The sequence below is a fragment of the Solanum verrucosum genome, unplaced genomic scaffold (genome assembly GCF_900185275.1).
Source record: "Solanum verrucosum unplaced genomic scaffold, falcon-dt-bn FXZP01001088.1, whole genome shotgun sequence".
Classification (NCBI taxonomy): Eukaryota; Viridiplantae; Streptophyta; class Magnoliopsida; order Solanales; family Solanaceae; genus Solanum; species Solanum verrucosum.
The window spans coordinates 158,190-172,684 of NW_026019802.1; the positions used below are offsets into that span (position 1 = coordinate 158,190).

The window sequence follows — 14,495 nt, forward strand, 5'->3', positions numbered from 1 at the left end:
ACTATGAACTCTCCTCTTCCCCACTTCTCCACTACTTACTATCCAACTTCCTCTCTTCCCTTCCCCTTCTAAACCATCATTCCCCCACCATTTTTTTCTTTTTATCCATTCAACTCACTGCCCTACCCGACTACTCCCCTAATTTCTCTTTTTTTTTTGATCTCTTTAGTTTCTTTTCTTAACAGGTTGAGATGGCTCCAAAAGCCAAAAATATGGCGGGTTCAAAGTGGAGCAGAAAAAGGGAAGCCTCCGGGTCCTCTAGTGGACGGGAACCGGTCCAAAAATTTGGCAAAACAGCTGTGCAAAGGTATGGTTGGGAATAGTTTGCATGTCAACAAGGGGTGAAGTATATGGGCGACAAATTTGTGAATGAGGTACGGTTAAAGTCACAATTTCCTGATAAATATCAGACTGTTAATGAGTTGGGTTTGCAGTTCATCTTTGAAAATCCGGGAGATTGCAATTTGACGTTAGTGAAAGAATTTTATGCTAATTGGCTAACTGAAACAAAATATAAAATTGTGCCTGTTAGGGGGAAAGATGTCAAGTTTTCTGCCCAAATTCTAAGAGAGTTGTTAGGAACCCCGAATTGTGACCCTGATGAGTTTAATAGCTTGACAGATAAACCTCCTTTTAGGGATATCCGACATACCTTGTGTGGGGTTGATTGGACTGATAGGTGGGATAGGAGTAACAATATTGGGAGGCATAATACCCTCTATTTTGCTAACTTTAATCAGGTTGCTAAGGTGTGGCTGAAGATAGTATGTAGTGTGTTGTTGGCTGCCAAACATTTGACCGAGGTGACATGGGATAGGGTGGTGTTACTCTATATGCTGATGAAAGGAATGCCCATTAATGTTGGGGCAATCCTGAGGCAAAATATGATGAAATTTAGGAACAATTTGAGGTGGAGATTCTGTTACGGGGTGTTGATCACTCGTTTTCTGAGGGATGAGGGTATTGAAGAGGAAACAATGGACATGATTGTTGCTTATCACCCGAATCTGACGGGTAAGTTAGTAGATGTGACCCGAACTAAGGCACTAGATCCGTCACATGGACCTGTCTTGTCTGCTCAAGAGAGGAAAGCGCGTGATGACAGCGTCATCGCAAGAATGTTCGGTATGGCAGAGCTGCAGTTGCGCATAGGAGGGCGTTCGGTTACTGATGCTGAGATGGAAACAATGGCAGAACGATATCCTTTGTCTGAGAGTGCAGATTTTTTGTGCAAGACTGGTCCTGCCTTTTTAAAGCCTTTGGATGATGATGAGCCCACTGTTGACGAGGCTATGGATGATGAGGAGGAGGCTGTTGATGCCGCTGATGAAGTGAATGCCTTAATGGTGCTCGATGACTGTAACGACGAGGCCTAGAGGCCTGAGGGAGTATTCATAACTCTATACTTTACTTTAATTATGCACTGAGGACAGTGCTTATTTTTAAAGTGTGGGGTGGGGTAATATGTCTTTGTTGTATAGAGTTGTTTACTGCTTTATCGAGTCTAGTGGTAGTTAAATTTTTAACTTTTTTAGTTTGGGTTCCTCAGCGTTTGTTTTCGGTACTTTTACTGAGGATTGTCCCTTTGAACCGAATAGGACTAGTTTATTGCTCTATCGAGTCTTAGAGTCGTCAGAGAGTGACAGTTCCCAATGATGGATGGATCACGACTGTCTTAAGGGAAAATTAGTCACATAGAAGAGTAGGATTGAGAAAACAACCTTGGCCTTTTGAAACTCTGTCCAAAAAAGTTAGTCAAACGTCATGGGTAGTCATATTTGGAAGAATGCAATAAACTGTTGACCTTGTAACAAACATATGTTCTTAGTTTTGACTCAAAATAAAAATATATGGGCTTAGTTGTGTAATGATACCGTAATGCAAGTTGTAGAAGTATGTTGGTTGATATATCCTTATATGTGTCATAATGCCTTGTGTGGTGAGAATTGATTGGTTATTTCTTAACTTGATATCTAGAACTTGCCTTGTGTGTGTTAAATTAGTTGTTTGTATGACTTAAGGAATGTAATTGAGGCGCTTCTTTGAAATAGCCAATTCTTACCTCTACTTGTATGCCTACCATTGAAATCATCCCTAGTAAAGCCCCATTGAGCCTTTAGCATTGTTTATTGGTAAATCACATGATAAGCCGAATCTCGTTGTTTGAGACCAAGTCTTTTGATCCTATGAAAAATCCTTAATGTACGATGTTGAGAAGAAGAGTTAGTAAATGTTTGTTGATATAGCTAAGGGTGAATTGCTACATTGTGTGAAAAAGGAAATTCCATTTTGACCCTGGTCCTTAGCGACAATGTACACCTCGACTAAAATTGAGGGTGGCTAATTTAGAATTATGCTCGAAACAGTGGCCCTGATCCTATTAAGGATAATGTGTGCCTTACTTGGATGATAAAAATCTAGAGTTTGGATGGCTAGTGCGAAGGCATATAAAAAAAATTTAAAAAAAATATGATAATAAAGAAATAAAGGGCAAATATGGAACAACAAAAAGGGAAAATAGTCATGATGTGTGGACTAGGAGGAAAGAAGATCTATAAAAAAACTTGTTGGCAAAATAATGGCATGTGCATTAGGGAGGTGTCGTCACTAAAATGATTCCTAAATATTCCCTCCCTTACCTTAAGCCGACATTACAATCAAATGAAAGTCCTCTTGATTCCTTGAAAAATATAATGCGAAGGTAAGAATACACTATGGGCAAGCTTATGGTATGTTGAGGAAAGTAAGAATTTCTTTTGTGAGAGTGAGTGTTTGTTCGAAAGATAGGCCTTATTGATATTGAAATTGCTTGAGTAAAAGGCTTAACTAAACATAAACAAGTGAGGGCATTCATGGCATGTGTAGGATTATCTAATTGATGTGTGATATGAGTTTGCATTAGCCCAGAAAAATAACAAAAGAGTCATTCTTTGAGCTTGTGTGTACTTGGTATAAATGTTATGAATTGTTGCATCCAATGTAAATTACAAGATCATGGTTAAATATGTTTGGTTGGTTTTGAGGTGGGTTGATAAAGCCAAGTTTTGTGAAAAATAGTAGATAGTTTAAAGATTGTTTGAGGAAAAACAAAATTCTAAGTGTGGGGTGGTGATCTTAGGCATATTTATATACCTAAGTAGTTGAAATTGGCCCACGAAGTGATGATGTTTGATGACGATCTTGAGTTATTCGCTTGAATTTTAGTTGAACTTGTGATGATTGCATACTTATACATGTGATTAGTTGTTTCAGGAAATCTTGATGGAATATGAATTGGGAAGATGGAAGAAGGACCAAGAAGATACAGGAAAATGGCTAAGGCAAAAAAAACCACTAGTGGTACTTCAGTGAGCTGTTGAGACGTACTGAGAGGCGCGACATGCTAGAAGGGAAACCTCAGAGGTGCTGCCCAGGCGCTCTGCTTGGCGCGGCGCGCCAGGAGGTAAACGAGTGAAGAAACCTAGAGACGCGATAAGGGGTGCGACACGCCACTTGTTCTCCGACTTTTCCAAGTTTTTAACATTAAATAGTATTGCTAATTTGAGTTGGATTATGTTCCCAAATTTTCCTACTAGTATAAATAGATCCTTAGGGTTCCATAATAAGGGTTCGACTTTTGATTTAGTGTGCAAGGGAGAATTCAAGTTTGTAATAGGCTTTACTCCTTTAACTCTTCTATTTTCTGGAAATTGCATGAACTATTGTATTTTCTTGTTTTCTAGTATCATAAGTGGCTAAACGCCTTAGTTCTGGGGCTGTAGCTATGGATTATGTGTTGAATGTTTGAGGCTTTATGAATTGATTTTCGGTAGTCAATCCAAATTACTTCTATATTCTTGTTTTACTATTTTATGCTTGCGCACCATAAAATAAATCTAGTGTCTAATCTTAAAATCGAACGAGGGGGGATTAGATAGACCAGAGAATATAGAGGGCTCGGTCCACCCATTAAATTGAGGTGATTAGTGTTCAGGAGTAACGCCCAGATGAACACCTTGCTTGGTTACGAAATAGGATGAAATATAAATGCTCGCCAATTAGTTTATTTATCCCCGCTCAACGATGTAGTTAGATGGCTAACTAGGGTAGACGGCGAGAGGTGAACCACCCGGACCATACTATTAACCCTATAAACCAGTAATTTGACAACTGAATTGAATTCTAAGCCGATGATATGATGCATGATATTCAATGTAAGCTGCAGCCCTGGAATTGTTTTTAAACTTGCTTGAAACATATTAACAAAGTTGTTCACTATAGGTTACTTTTATTTAGTGCATAATTATTAGTAGGTAATTAACTAAATCATCAACTCTTAAAAAGGTTACTTGGTTACTTTTAGTTGTAGAACTAAGTGAATATAAGTTGATCATAAGTCCCTTGGGAACGATAACTCGTTTCTTAAAGAATCTATATTACTTGCACAACCACGTACACTTGCGTGTATCTTGGGAGGAACATAGCATATGAGTTGGAGCTACCACAAGAGTTGGCCACGGTTCATCCGGTGTTTCACATCTCCATGTTGAAGAAATGCATGGGTGATCCTTCATTGATCATACCAACTGAAAATATTGGGATCAAGGGTAGCTTATCTTATTCGGAGATTCCTGTTCAGATTCTAGATCGCCAAGTTCGCAAGTTGAGAACAAAAGAGGTAGCATCAATCAAAGTCCTTTGGAGGAATCAATTCGTTGAGGAAGCTACTTGGGAAGTTGAAGAGGACATGAAGAAGAGATATCCACATCTCTTTAAGTTCGGAGAAAATGCAGACCAAGGTACTAGTTCTCTTCTTAGTACTCTTTAAATTATGAGTGAGCATGTTGTTTGTTTGCATTTGCTTGTTGGGTGTTTGAACTTGATGTTACCACCCTTAGACTAATAAAAGTAATCTCATTCGAGGAAAAATGTTCCCAAGGTAGAGATATTGTAACATCTCGCAAATAGAAATAGCTAGGAAGAAGCTAAGAACTGAAAATAGTCATTTTTGGAAAGAATCAAAAATCTGGAATATTGTTTAAGTTATGATAAGTGAGTTTTTGGTCAATTTCAAAGGACCATAACTCCTAGCTCAGAATGAGTTAGGTGTATATCTAGATATGGTTGGAAAGCTCTTGGAATAATCTTTCCAACGCCGCCAAGTTTGCGCGATGCCGATTTTGTATAAGTAAGTTATGCCCTTTGGAAGTAGGGCTACTGGATTAAGGAAATGTCCAATCCAGATTTTTAAAGGGTATTTTAGTCTTTTCATGGCCCTATTATTTTAATGCGTTTTTAGGAGCATATGGGTCAAATCAGATTTTAGTCAGTTTTAGAATTTGGAATTTCACACTAGGGCTAAGGAGAAGAGAAAAGAAGAAGGAAAAAGGGCAAGATTCATCAAGATCAATCAAGATAGTTGGGATTTTCGCCAAGGGTTTATTCCTACCAGGTATGTGAGGCTTCCATAACGTTGGGATCATTCTCCCACGTGCCAAGCATATTTATTTCAGTTGGATTCGTCCTAAAGGAGTTTGAATATTGATGATCTTGATACCTATGCTTGCATTCATATATTGTTCTTGAATTTGACTGAGTTGGAAAGTTTTCTAAAATCGTTACGTCGTCTTATAGAGTCGTTTCTAGTTAGGTTCTTAGGTACATTTTTTGGGTATCTATATCTAAACCTAATTTAAGAAAAAGAACCCAATTTGGATGAATTGGGGCTGGAAAACGAAGAAGAAATTTCGTCGAACGAAATCTAGCAGTGGTGGCACTTCACGGAGCTGGTTCCTAGAATTGGGAATTTTCGTTTCGCGTCACGGAGTCTTTTGCCTCAAAAGTCATTTTTGAAACTAAATTTTAAAACCTTCTCCACGTCGCGGACCCGCCCTCAAATATTGATTTTCGGTCTTTTCTCATGTTTAGCTATCTAAAATCATTCCTAAACATCATGAGATCTTTCTAATCGATCACAAATCAAAATCCTTGAATCCATAATTCAATTCAAGGACCAGTTAAAAGTCTAGTCAAGAGCAGTTAAGGTCAAAGTCAATGGAAGTCGTTCAAAGTTTTCAAAAGTCTTTTACAAATGTTTTAACTTTGGTTTAAGACTTAAAGTTAAAGTTGAGTAAAGAAAGAGTAAAGTTTAAAGTCCATTTCTTCAAAAGTATATGGGGACTATGTATTCCCAAAGGGTTTAAAATGTTTTCACATTTAAACAAGAAAGGAAACCTCGATTTCAAAAGGGCCCTCGGGCTAGTTTTCAGAAAAGAGTAATCGCTTTCTAAATGAAGCAAGAGGGGAAAATTTGATTTCTAAGATAGCCTTTGAGCTAAGTTTTTTAGAACTAATCTCAAATCACAGAAGAAGTATGTTTTTAAACATAAAGAGCTAGTATCTTATTTTTGGAGTAGCATTGAGCACCGATATGGGGGACCGTTCAGAGAACCCATAGCCCCCATAAACCATGTACCCGGGTAGAAACGGTCATTCTTTTTAGATGAATCCTTTTCGTATAGACTAGTAAATCCACTTAGTAGTTCAGGTCTTATACATGTGGCAAGGTATAGGATGCGCTGGCAGCATGAGGAAGATCGTTGTATCATCACTATAGCTCTTAAGTGATGGTTGTCAGTTAGAGAAACTCCCACAGAAGTTATTTGTATTATTAAATACACAGTTATTTGTATTTTTACATACATTTCAGAGTTTTAGTGTATCTTTGGATACGCCCAGAGTTGACATCATGTTTTAAATAACTTTTCTTTATATTGCACTTGTTTTAAAACTACTTCATATTGAAATGAGTTCAGTTATGTTAAGTTGAATTGAGCCAGGTAAGTTCTTCAGTTTCCTTTCCGTTTCTTTTCAAGCTTAAGTTGTGTTTAGCATTCCAACTCGCATATTCGTACATTCAATGTACTGATGCCAGCTGGCCTACATCAGAGTCTGTTGGTGAGACTCTTTGCATCCCAGAGGACTCATTTTCATAGCTTTTAGTTTTAGTATTATTTCATTAGGATGTCGTGGGATTGTCGCGACATCCATCTCAGTTGTTTAGAGGCCTCATAGACAGACAGACAGTCAGTTAGGTAATTCAGTTGACTTTACTTTTCATTTAATATATTAAAGACTTGAGTTTGCATTAATGGCCAGTTGAATGTTCCATTATAACATTATAGTTACTTCATAAATGTGTATGTAATAAGTTAAGTCTTTCGCTAAGTTAGTAAGCCAGGCCAAGGGTTCCCTTGATACCAGTAATGGTCTTCGAGTGCTAGTCCAGCCTAGCGTGTAGGCTCAAGGTGTGAAAATTCTAAATATCAAGGTAATAGAGTGAAAAAATAAATGACAATAAATGTTTGGGAAGATTCTAACCTTAAAGAATTTGAAAGAATAAAATTCTTAACTCCAAATTTAAAATTGTTACATAGACAAAGAAGAGAAATAATAAATATGCAATCTCAGTAAGGATCATTTAAGGTAATATATTCTACCTAATTCAATCACGATGATGGAAGCTTCATTCAATAAAACATTTATCCATTATTACATGTTGCACAAGTAAATATAAACAATTGTAATTGAAATAGTTATCGATAATTGTTCCTTCCCTTCTAATTGAATTAGATTTAGCACTTATGATGTGTTGTTAAATAGTGTATGAATTGACGCATTATCACTTCAACGTATTCCTTCAGAAATATTGTTGAGTTCTTTTTACAATCCTTTTAAAATCAATATTTTCGTCTATCTTGTATGTGATCTAATAACAATGTGCATCTAGAAACTTCATCCTAAAATTATTTAAGCCTAATTACCCAAATTCAAGGTGACGTATCTGTAGGTTTTTTTCAAGAATTATTCTTATCCTAAAAGATAAGAAATTTTTTTAAATTTGGTATATACCAATTCATAAGTTCATAATCACATTTTTACTATAAATGCCCAGTTATATGCGATCTCCAAACAATGTATATTTGATAACTTTATCTTAAGATTATTTACTTGTCATTACCAAAATCCAGTTAACATATCTATACATTTTTCAAAAGTCGTTGATCTTATCCAAAAATATATCAGTATTTCTGAATATGGTATGCCAATTAATAAGTCCACAAATACACTTTACTTTAAATGCTCAATGCAATCTCTTTCATAACCACCATCAAGAAAAATATATTCTTTTACATAGTTTATTACATCTCAAGCAATGTTTCTACTTATTAACTTTATATTTATAAAAAAAATTAATATATAAGTGTATGCATGAGTGGTTTTCATGAGATTATTTACTATTTTAAACTAATTATTATTATGACTTTATTTTATGTGTAGCTAAAATGAATATTTTCATCAACAACAACAACAAGTTCAACAAGAAGAAAGTGGTGTTCATAATGGGATCAACAGGAACGGGAAAATCTCGTTTCTCTGTTGACCTTGCCACCCATTTTTGAGGTGAAATAATCAACTCGGACAAAATACAAGTATATAAGGGACTTGAAAGAGTGACCAACAAGATCACACACGCTGAGAAACAAGGTGTACGACACTATTTGCTAGGTATACATATTTGAAAAAGACATTGTTTTGTGATTCGTTTATTTTAATGTGAATATTAATTGACAGTTATTTTGTTTCACAATTTTTTAAGGTGAAATTGAGCCTGATTTTGACTTCACAGCCGAAGATTTCTGTCTAAAGTCCATTGTCTACATAGAAAAATTTTGAAGTCTCAATGTGTTCCAATTATTGTTAGCGAGTCAAATTCGTATATTGAAAAACTTGTGGAAGACCCTGTGTTCATGTTCAAATATAAGTATGACAATTGCTTTATTTGGATTGAGGTAGAGCAATCAGTCTTGAACCGTAGAGTTGACACGAGGGTTGATGAAATGGTCAATGCAAGTAGTTTTTGTAGTTATTTTATATTTGAATCAAAATATAATAATGGCTCTAACTAAAACTTTTCTTATATAGTTTTCCTACTAATACTTTTGGTTTTCAAATATATGTTCAACTAAATAAAACTATTCTTAAATCTAGAAGTACACCTAACTCATCTCGACCTAGGAGTTATGGTCATTTGAAGTTGACCAAAACTCAACTTTTCCTAACTTAAACAAAAAAAAAATTCCAGATTTTCATTCTTTTCAGAAATGGCTATTTCCAATTATTAGCTTCTTCCTAGTTATTTCAAATTGCGAGATGTTACAATATCTCCCCTTGGGAAAATTCGTCCTCGAATGAGATTACTCTTACTATGCTAGGGTGTAATATCAAGTTCAAACACCCAACAAGCAAATGCAACAAGCAATATGCTCACTCATAATTTAAAGAGTACTAAGAAGAGAATCAGTACCTTGGTCTGCATTTTCTCCGGACTCAAAGATATGTGGATATCTCTTCTTCAGCTTCCCAAGTAGCTTCCTCCACAAATTGATTCCTCTAAAGGACTTTGACTGAAGCTACCTCTTTTGTTCTCAACTTGCGAACTTGGCGATCTAGAATTTGAACAGGAATCTCCTCATAAGATAAGTTGTCCTTGATCCCAATATTTTCAGTTGGTATGATCAATGAAGGATCTCCCATGCACTTCTTCAACATGCAGATGTGAAATACCGGATGAACCGTGACTAACTCTTGTGGAGGCTCCAACTCATAAGCTACATTGTCAATCCTCTTGGATATTCGATAAGGCCCAATATACCGGGGACTAAGTTTCCCCTTCTTACCAAACCTCATAACACCTTTCATGGGTGAAACTTTTAGATATACCCAATCATCTACCTCGAACTCCAACGCCCTTCTCCTAACTTCAGTGTAGGATTTCTGACGACTCTGCGCCGTTTTCAACCTCTCTTGAATCACCTTCACCTTTTCCATAGCTTGATGAACTAGATCTTGTCCTATCAACCCTGCTTCACCAACTTCAAACCATCCAATAGGATATCTGCATCTTATCCCATAAAGAGCTTCAGATAGATCTATCTGTATGCTAGAGTGGTAACTATTATTGTATGCAAATTCAATAAGGTTTAGGTGATCATCCCGATTACCTTTGAAATCGATCACACAGGCCCTCAACATATCTTCTAATGTCTGAATAGTGCGCTTTACTTTCCCATCTGTCTGAGGATTAAAAGCAGTACTTAAGTTCACCTTTGAACCCAAACCTTTCTGAAAAGATTTCCAGAATTGTGCAGTAAATTGTGCACCTCTATCTGAAATAATGGAGACTGGGACTCCATGAAGCCTTATCACCTCCTGAATATATAACATGGCATAATCCTCCGCTTAATGGGTAGTCTTTACCGGCAAAAAGTGGGTTGATTTTGTCATTCTGTCGACAATCACCCAAATAGAATTATGATGACTGCGAGACCTTGGTAAACCTATGATGAAGTCCATATTAATCATCTCCCACTTCTATTCCAAAAGTTCTATATTATGAGCCAAACCACCAGGCTTTGGTGCTCTACTTTAACTTGTTGGCTATTTGGGCACTTAGCAACAAATTATGTAATGCCCTTCTTCATACTATTCCACCAATACACCTCTTTCAAATCGCGCTGTGGAACCCGGATGAATGGAATATCTGGAGCTATGAGCCTCCTCCCTTATCCTCTCTTGGAGTCCATCCACCATTGGTACACACAATCTACCTTGATATCTCAGTACGCCATCTCCCCCTTGTTCAAAAGCTAATACTTTTTTCTTATGAACATTTGCCTTCAATTTAAGCAAAATAGGGTCATGGTATTGCTTGCCTTTTAGTTCTGACACTAATGATGATTCAGCCTCATTCATCACCACTACTCCTCCTTTTGTAGAATCCATAAGTCTGACTCACAAGCGTGCAAGTCTATGCACATCTTTTGGTAACCATAGACAACCTGCTTAAAGCATCAGCAACAACATTAGCCTTACCTAGGTGGTAAAGATTACTCATGTCATAATCCTTGAGTAATTCTAACCACCGTCTCTGTCTGAGATTGAGCTCTTTCTGAGTGAACATATACTGAAGACTCTTGTGATCGGTGAACACATCCACATGAACACCATAAAGATAATGGCGCCATATTTTCAAAGAAAATACTACAGCAGCCAATTCTAAGTCGTGGGTTGGGTAGTTCTTCTCATGAACTTTCAATTGTCTAGAGGCATAAGCTATATCATTGACATTCTACATTAACACACAACCCAATCTAACTCTAGATACATCACAATACACCACAAAACCTTGTGTACCTTCTGGTAAAGTCAATACTAGGGCAGTAGTTAACCTCTTTTTCAATTCCTGAAAGCTTTTCTCACAAGCTTCAGACCATTGAAACTTAATTGTCTTCTGAGTCAATTTGGTCAAAGGGGATGAAATAGACAAGAACCCCTCTATGAACCTTCTATACTATCCAGCCAAACCCAAGAAACTCCTAATATCAGTTGGAGATGTGGGTCTAGGACAACTCTGCACTGCCTCTATCTTTTGGGTATCAACTCTAATTCTATCACCGGAAACTATGTGGACTAAGAACGCCATAGGCTCAAGCCAAAGATCACATTTTCAGAATTTAACATATAACTCCTTATATTTCAAAGTCTGAAAAACTATTATGAGATGACTAGCATGATCTTCTTCATTCCTTGAATAGATTAGTATGTCATCAATGAAGACGATAATAAACATATCTAAATAAGGTTCCAAAACTTTGTTCATAAGGTCCATGAATGTTGCAAGTGCATTGGTCAAACCAAATGACATGACCAGAAACTTATAGTGACCATAACGGGTCCTGAATGCTTTCTTCGAAATATGAAATTCCCTTACTTTCAACTAATGGTATCCAGATCTGAGGTCTATTTTCGAAAAACAAGAAGCACCCTGAAGCTGATTGAAAAGATCATCAATCCCTGGAAGAGGATACTTTTTTCTTGATGGTAACCTTGTTCAATTGACGTTAATCTATACACATATTAATGGAACAATCTTTCTTTCTCACGAACAAGACCGGAGCTCCCCAAGGTGAGACACTTGGTCGAATAAAGCACTTATTTAAAAGATCCTTCAACTACTCTTTAAGCTATTTCAACTCTGATGGTGTCATTCTATATGGCAGAATAGATATAGGACGAGTATCTGGAAGAAGGTCTATGCCAAGTCTATCTCTCTCTCAGGAGGCACTCCAGGAAGATCATCTGGAAAGACTTCTGGAAACTCTCTTACTACTGAAACTAACTAAATTTGAGGTACCTCAACACTTGAGTCATTAACTCGGACTAAGTGATAGACACATTCCTTGGAAACTAACTTCATTTCCTTAAGGTACGAAATTAAATTACCCTTAGGCACTGTTGAACTACTTTTCCACTCTAAGACTGGCTCATTTGGAAACTGAAACTTGACAATTCGAGTTCTACAGTCAACTGAGGCATAACAGGCATGAAGTCACTCCATACCAAGTATGACATCAAAATCTACGATGTCTAACTCAACTAGATCAGCCATGGTACTCTTGTGATTGACGGGAATGGGACAATCATAGTAGACCCTCTCTGCTAGAATAGACTCACTAACAGGTGTAGAAACACTGAATGGTTCACTACGTTGCTTAGGAATAACATCAAAATTCATAGCAACGTAAGGAGTTACAAAAGATAAACTCGCACTTGGGTCTAGCAAAGCATTAACAGTAAAGTCAAAGACTTGGATCATACCAGTGACAACATCTGGCGAATACTCTTGCTCTTGGTGACTGTTGATAACATATAAGCAGTTTGTTCCTCCGCCAGTAACAAAAGTAGCCCCTCTAGGTGCAGCTCTGTCTAGTAGAGCATCTGAAGAAGACTGGGCTTTGTTGCCCCATTACCATTTCCTTGCATGTTCTTAGGACACTCTCGCATGAAATGCCCAATTTGACCACACTTGAAACAACAAGTGGAGCCCTCACAACAATTACCTGAGTGTTTCCTACCACACTTGGCGCATGCAGGAAGCTTACTACCCCGTTGTGCCACACTACCCGGAGAATAAGCTTGTTTAGCTCTGAAATTCTGACTATTGTACTCACATTTGTTCTTAGGTGCGCGTGCACTAGAAGATGATGGAGTAGTCCATTTTGTTTCTGTTGGAAAGATGACCGGTTGGTACTACTCTTTTGCTGCCCAAACTCATTTCCTGTCTTGGCTCTCTTGTTCTTAAATTCTTCTCTATCCCTTAACTTCTCTTCCTCAACCTGGTGCACATACACCATTAACCGCGATATATCCATTTCCCCAATTAGCATTGCGGCCCTACCTTTTTTACTCAACAGACGAGCCAACCCAGCAACAAACAAGCTCATTCTACTCGTCATGTCCGCAGCCATTTCTGGAGCATAACGGGACAATTGGGTGAATTTCAACCCATATTCATGAACGCTTAGAGAATTCTGCTTAAGTGTGAGAAACTCACGTACCTTGGCCATTGTTTTTAGTTCTCGAGGAAAGAAACGCCCCAAGAAAGTCTCCTCAAAACAGGCCCAACTCGCAGGTGGTGCCTTCTCATCTCTACCCCCTTTCCACTGGTCAAACCAAGTCCTAGCAACATTCTTCAGTTGGTATGCAGCTAGTTCAACTTGCTCAACATCAGCAACATGCATAACCTCAAATACATTCTTCAATTCATCATCAAAGTTCTACGGATCCTCAGAAGTGCTTGAACCAGTTAAACTTGGACGATTCATCCTCAAGAACTCACGAATCCTTGAAGTATCAGCCTCATTCTATCCAACTCCTCTTTGCTGCCCAACCTGGTTAGTCACAGCCTGACTTAGCATCCTGATTACTTCCCTGAATTCAGCATTGGTAACTTCTCCTTGATGTTGCACTTCAGGTGCTATAGATAACTCTTGTTCCTCAACATTTCTGCTAGCTGGACAACCTTTGACTGCTCTTCGTGGTGGTATGATTATCTAAAAACATGCACAAGCACAAATTAGAAGGAACTTTTTAGAGATCAACTCTAATGCACGAAAAGAGTGTGAAAGAAGTGAGATATTTTCCTAAATGTTGTAGCCTTCTAATTATAGATGAGGCGCGCTTCACATCGATACCTACAACTCTACAGACACGACATCATAGACTCCCTAGGACTCTTGAACGTGCTCTGATACCAAGTTTGTCACCCCCCGAGCCTACACCCTGGACGTGGCCGGCACTCAAGAACCAATACTGGCCCTAAGCAAATCCTTGGCCTGGCTTACCTACTCAGCGAAAGACTTAACTTAACAAGATAATCTCAAAACATAGCTATAAAGAGATATAAACTTCGCCAAAACGGCAACTGAAGTTTGTAAACTACATCTGAATGATAATATAAAGACAATTGAACTACTAACTGACTGACTATCTATGAAGCCTCTAAAAACAACTGATATGGATGTTGTGACAATCCCTACAACATCCTAATGAACTGATAAAATAATTAAAAGTAATAAAATGACTCCTCCGGAACGCAAAGAGGCTCACCAACT

The 14,495-nt window shown here is 37.6% G+C and overlaps 1 protein-coding gene across 1 annotated transcript; it reads right to left on the reverse strand.

Annotated features, from left to right (window-relative positions):
• Positions 1 to 12,584: 12,584 nt before the first annotated feature.
• LOC125813019 (uncharacterized) lies at positions 12,585 to 13,448 on the reverse strand. Its single transcript, XM_049492546.1, has 3 exons — positions 12,942 to 13,448; positions 12,700 to 12,829; positions 12,585 to 12,592 (listed from the first exon to the last, which is right to left on the reverse strand). The coding sequence occupies exons 1-3, from the start codon at positions 13,446 to 13,448 to the stop codon at positions 12,585 to 12,587; spliced, it is 645 nt and encodes a 214-aa protein (XP_049348503.1).
• Positions 13,449 to 14,495: the final 1,047 nt, after the last annotated feature.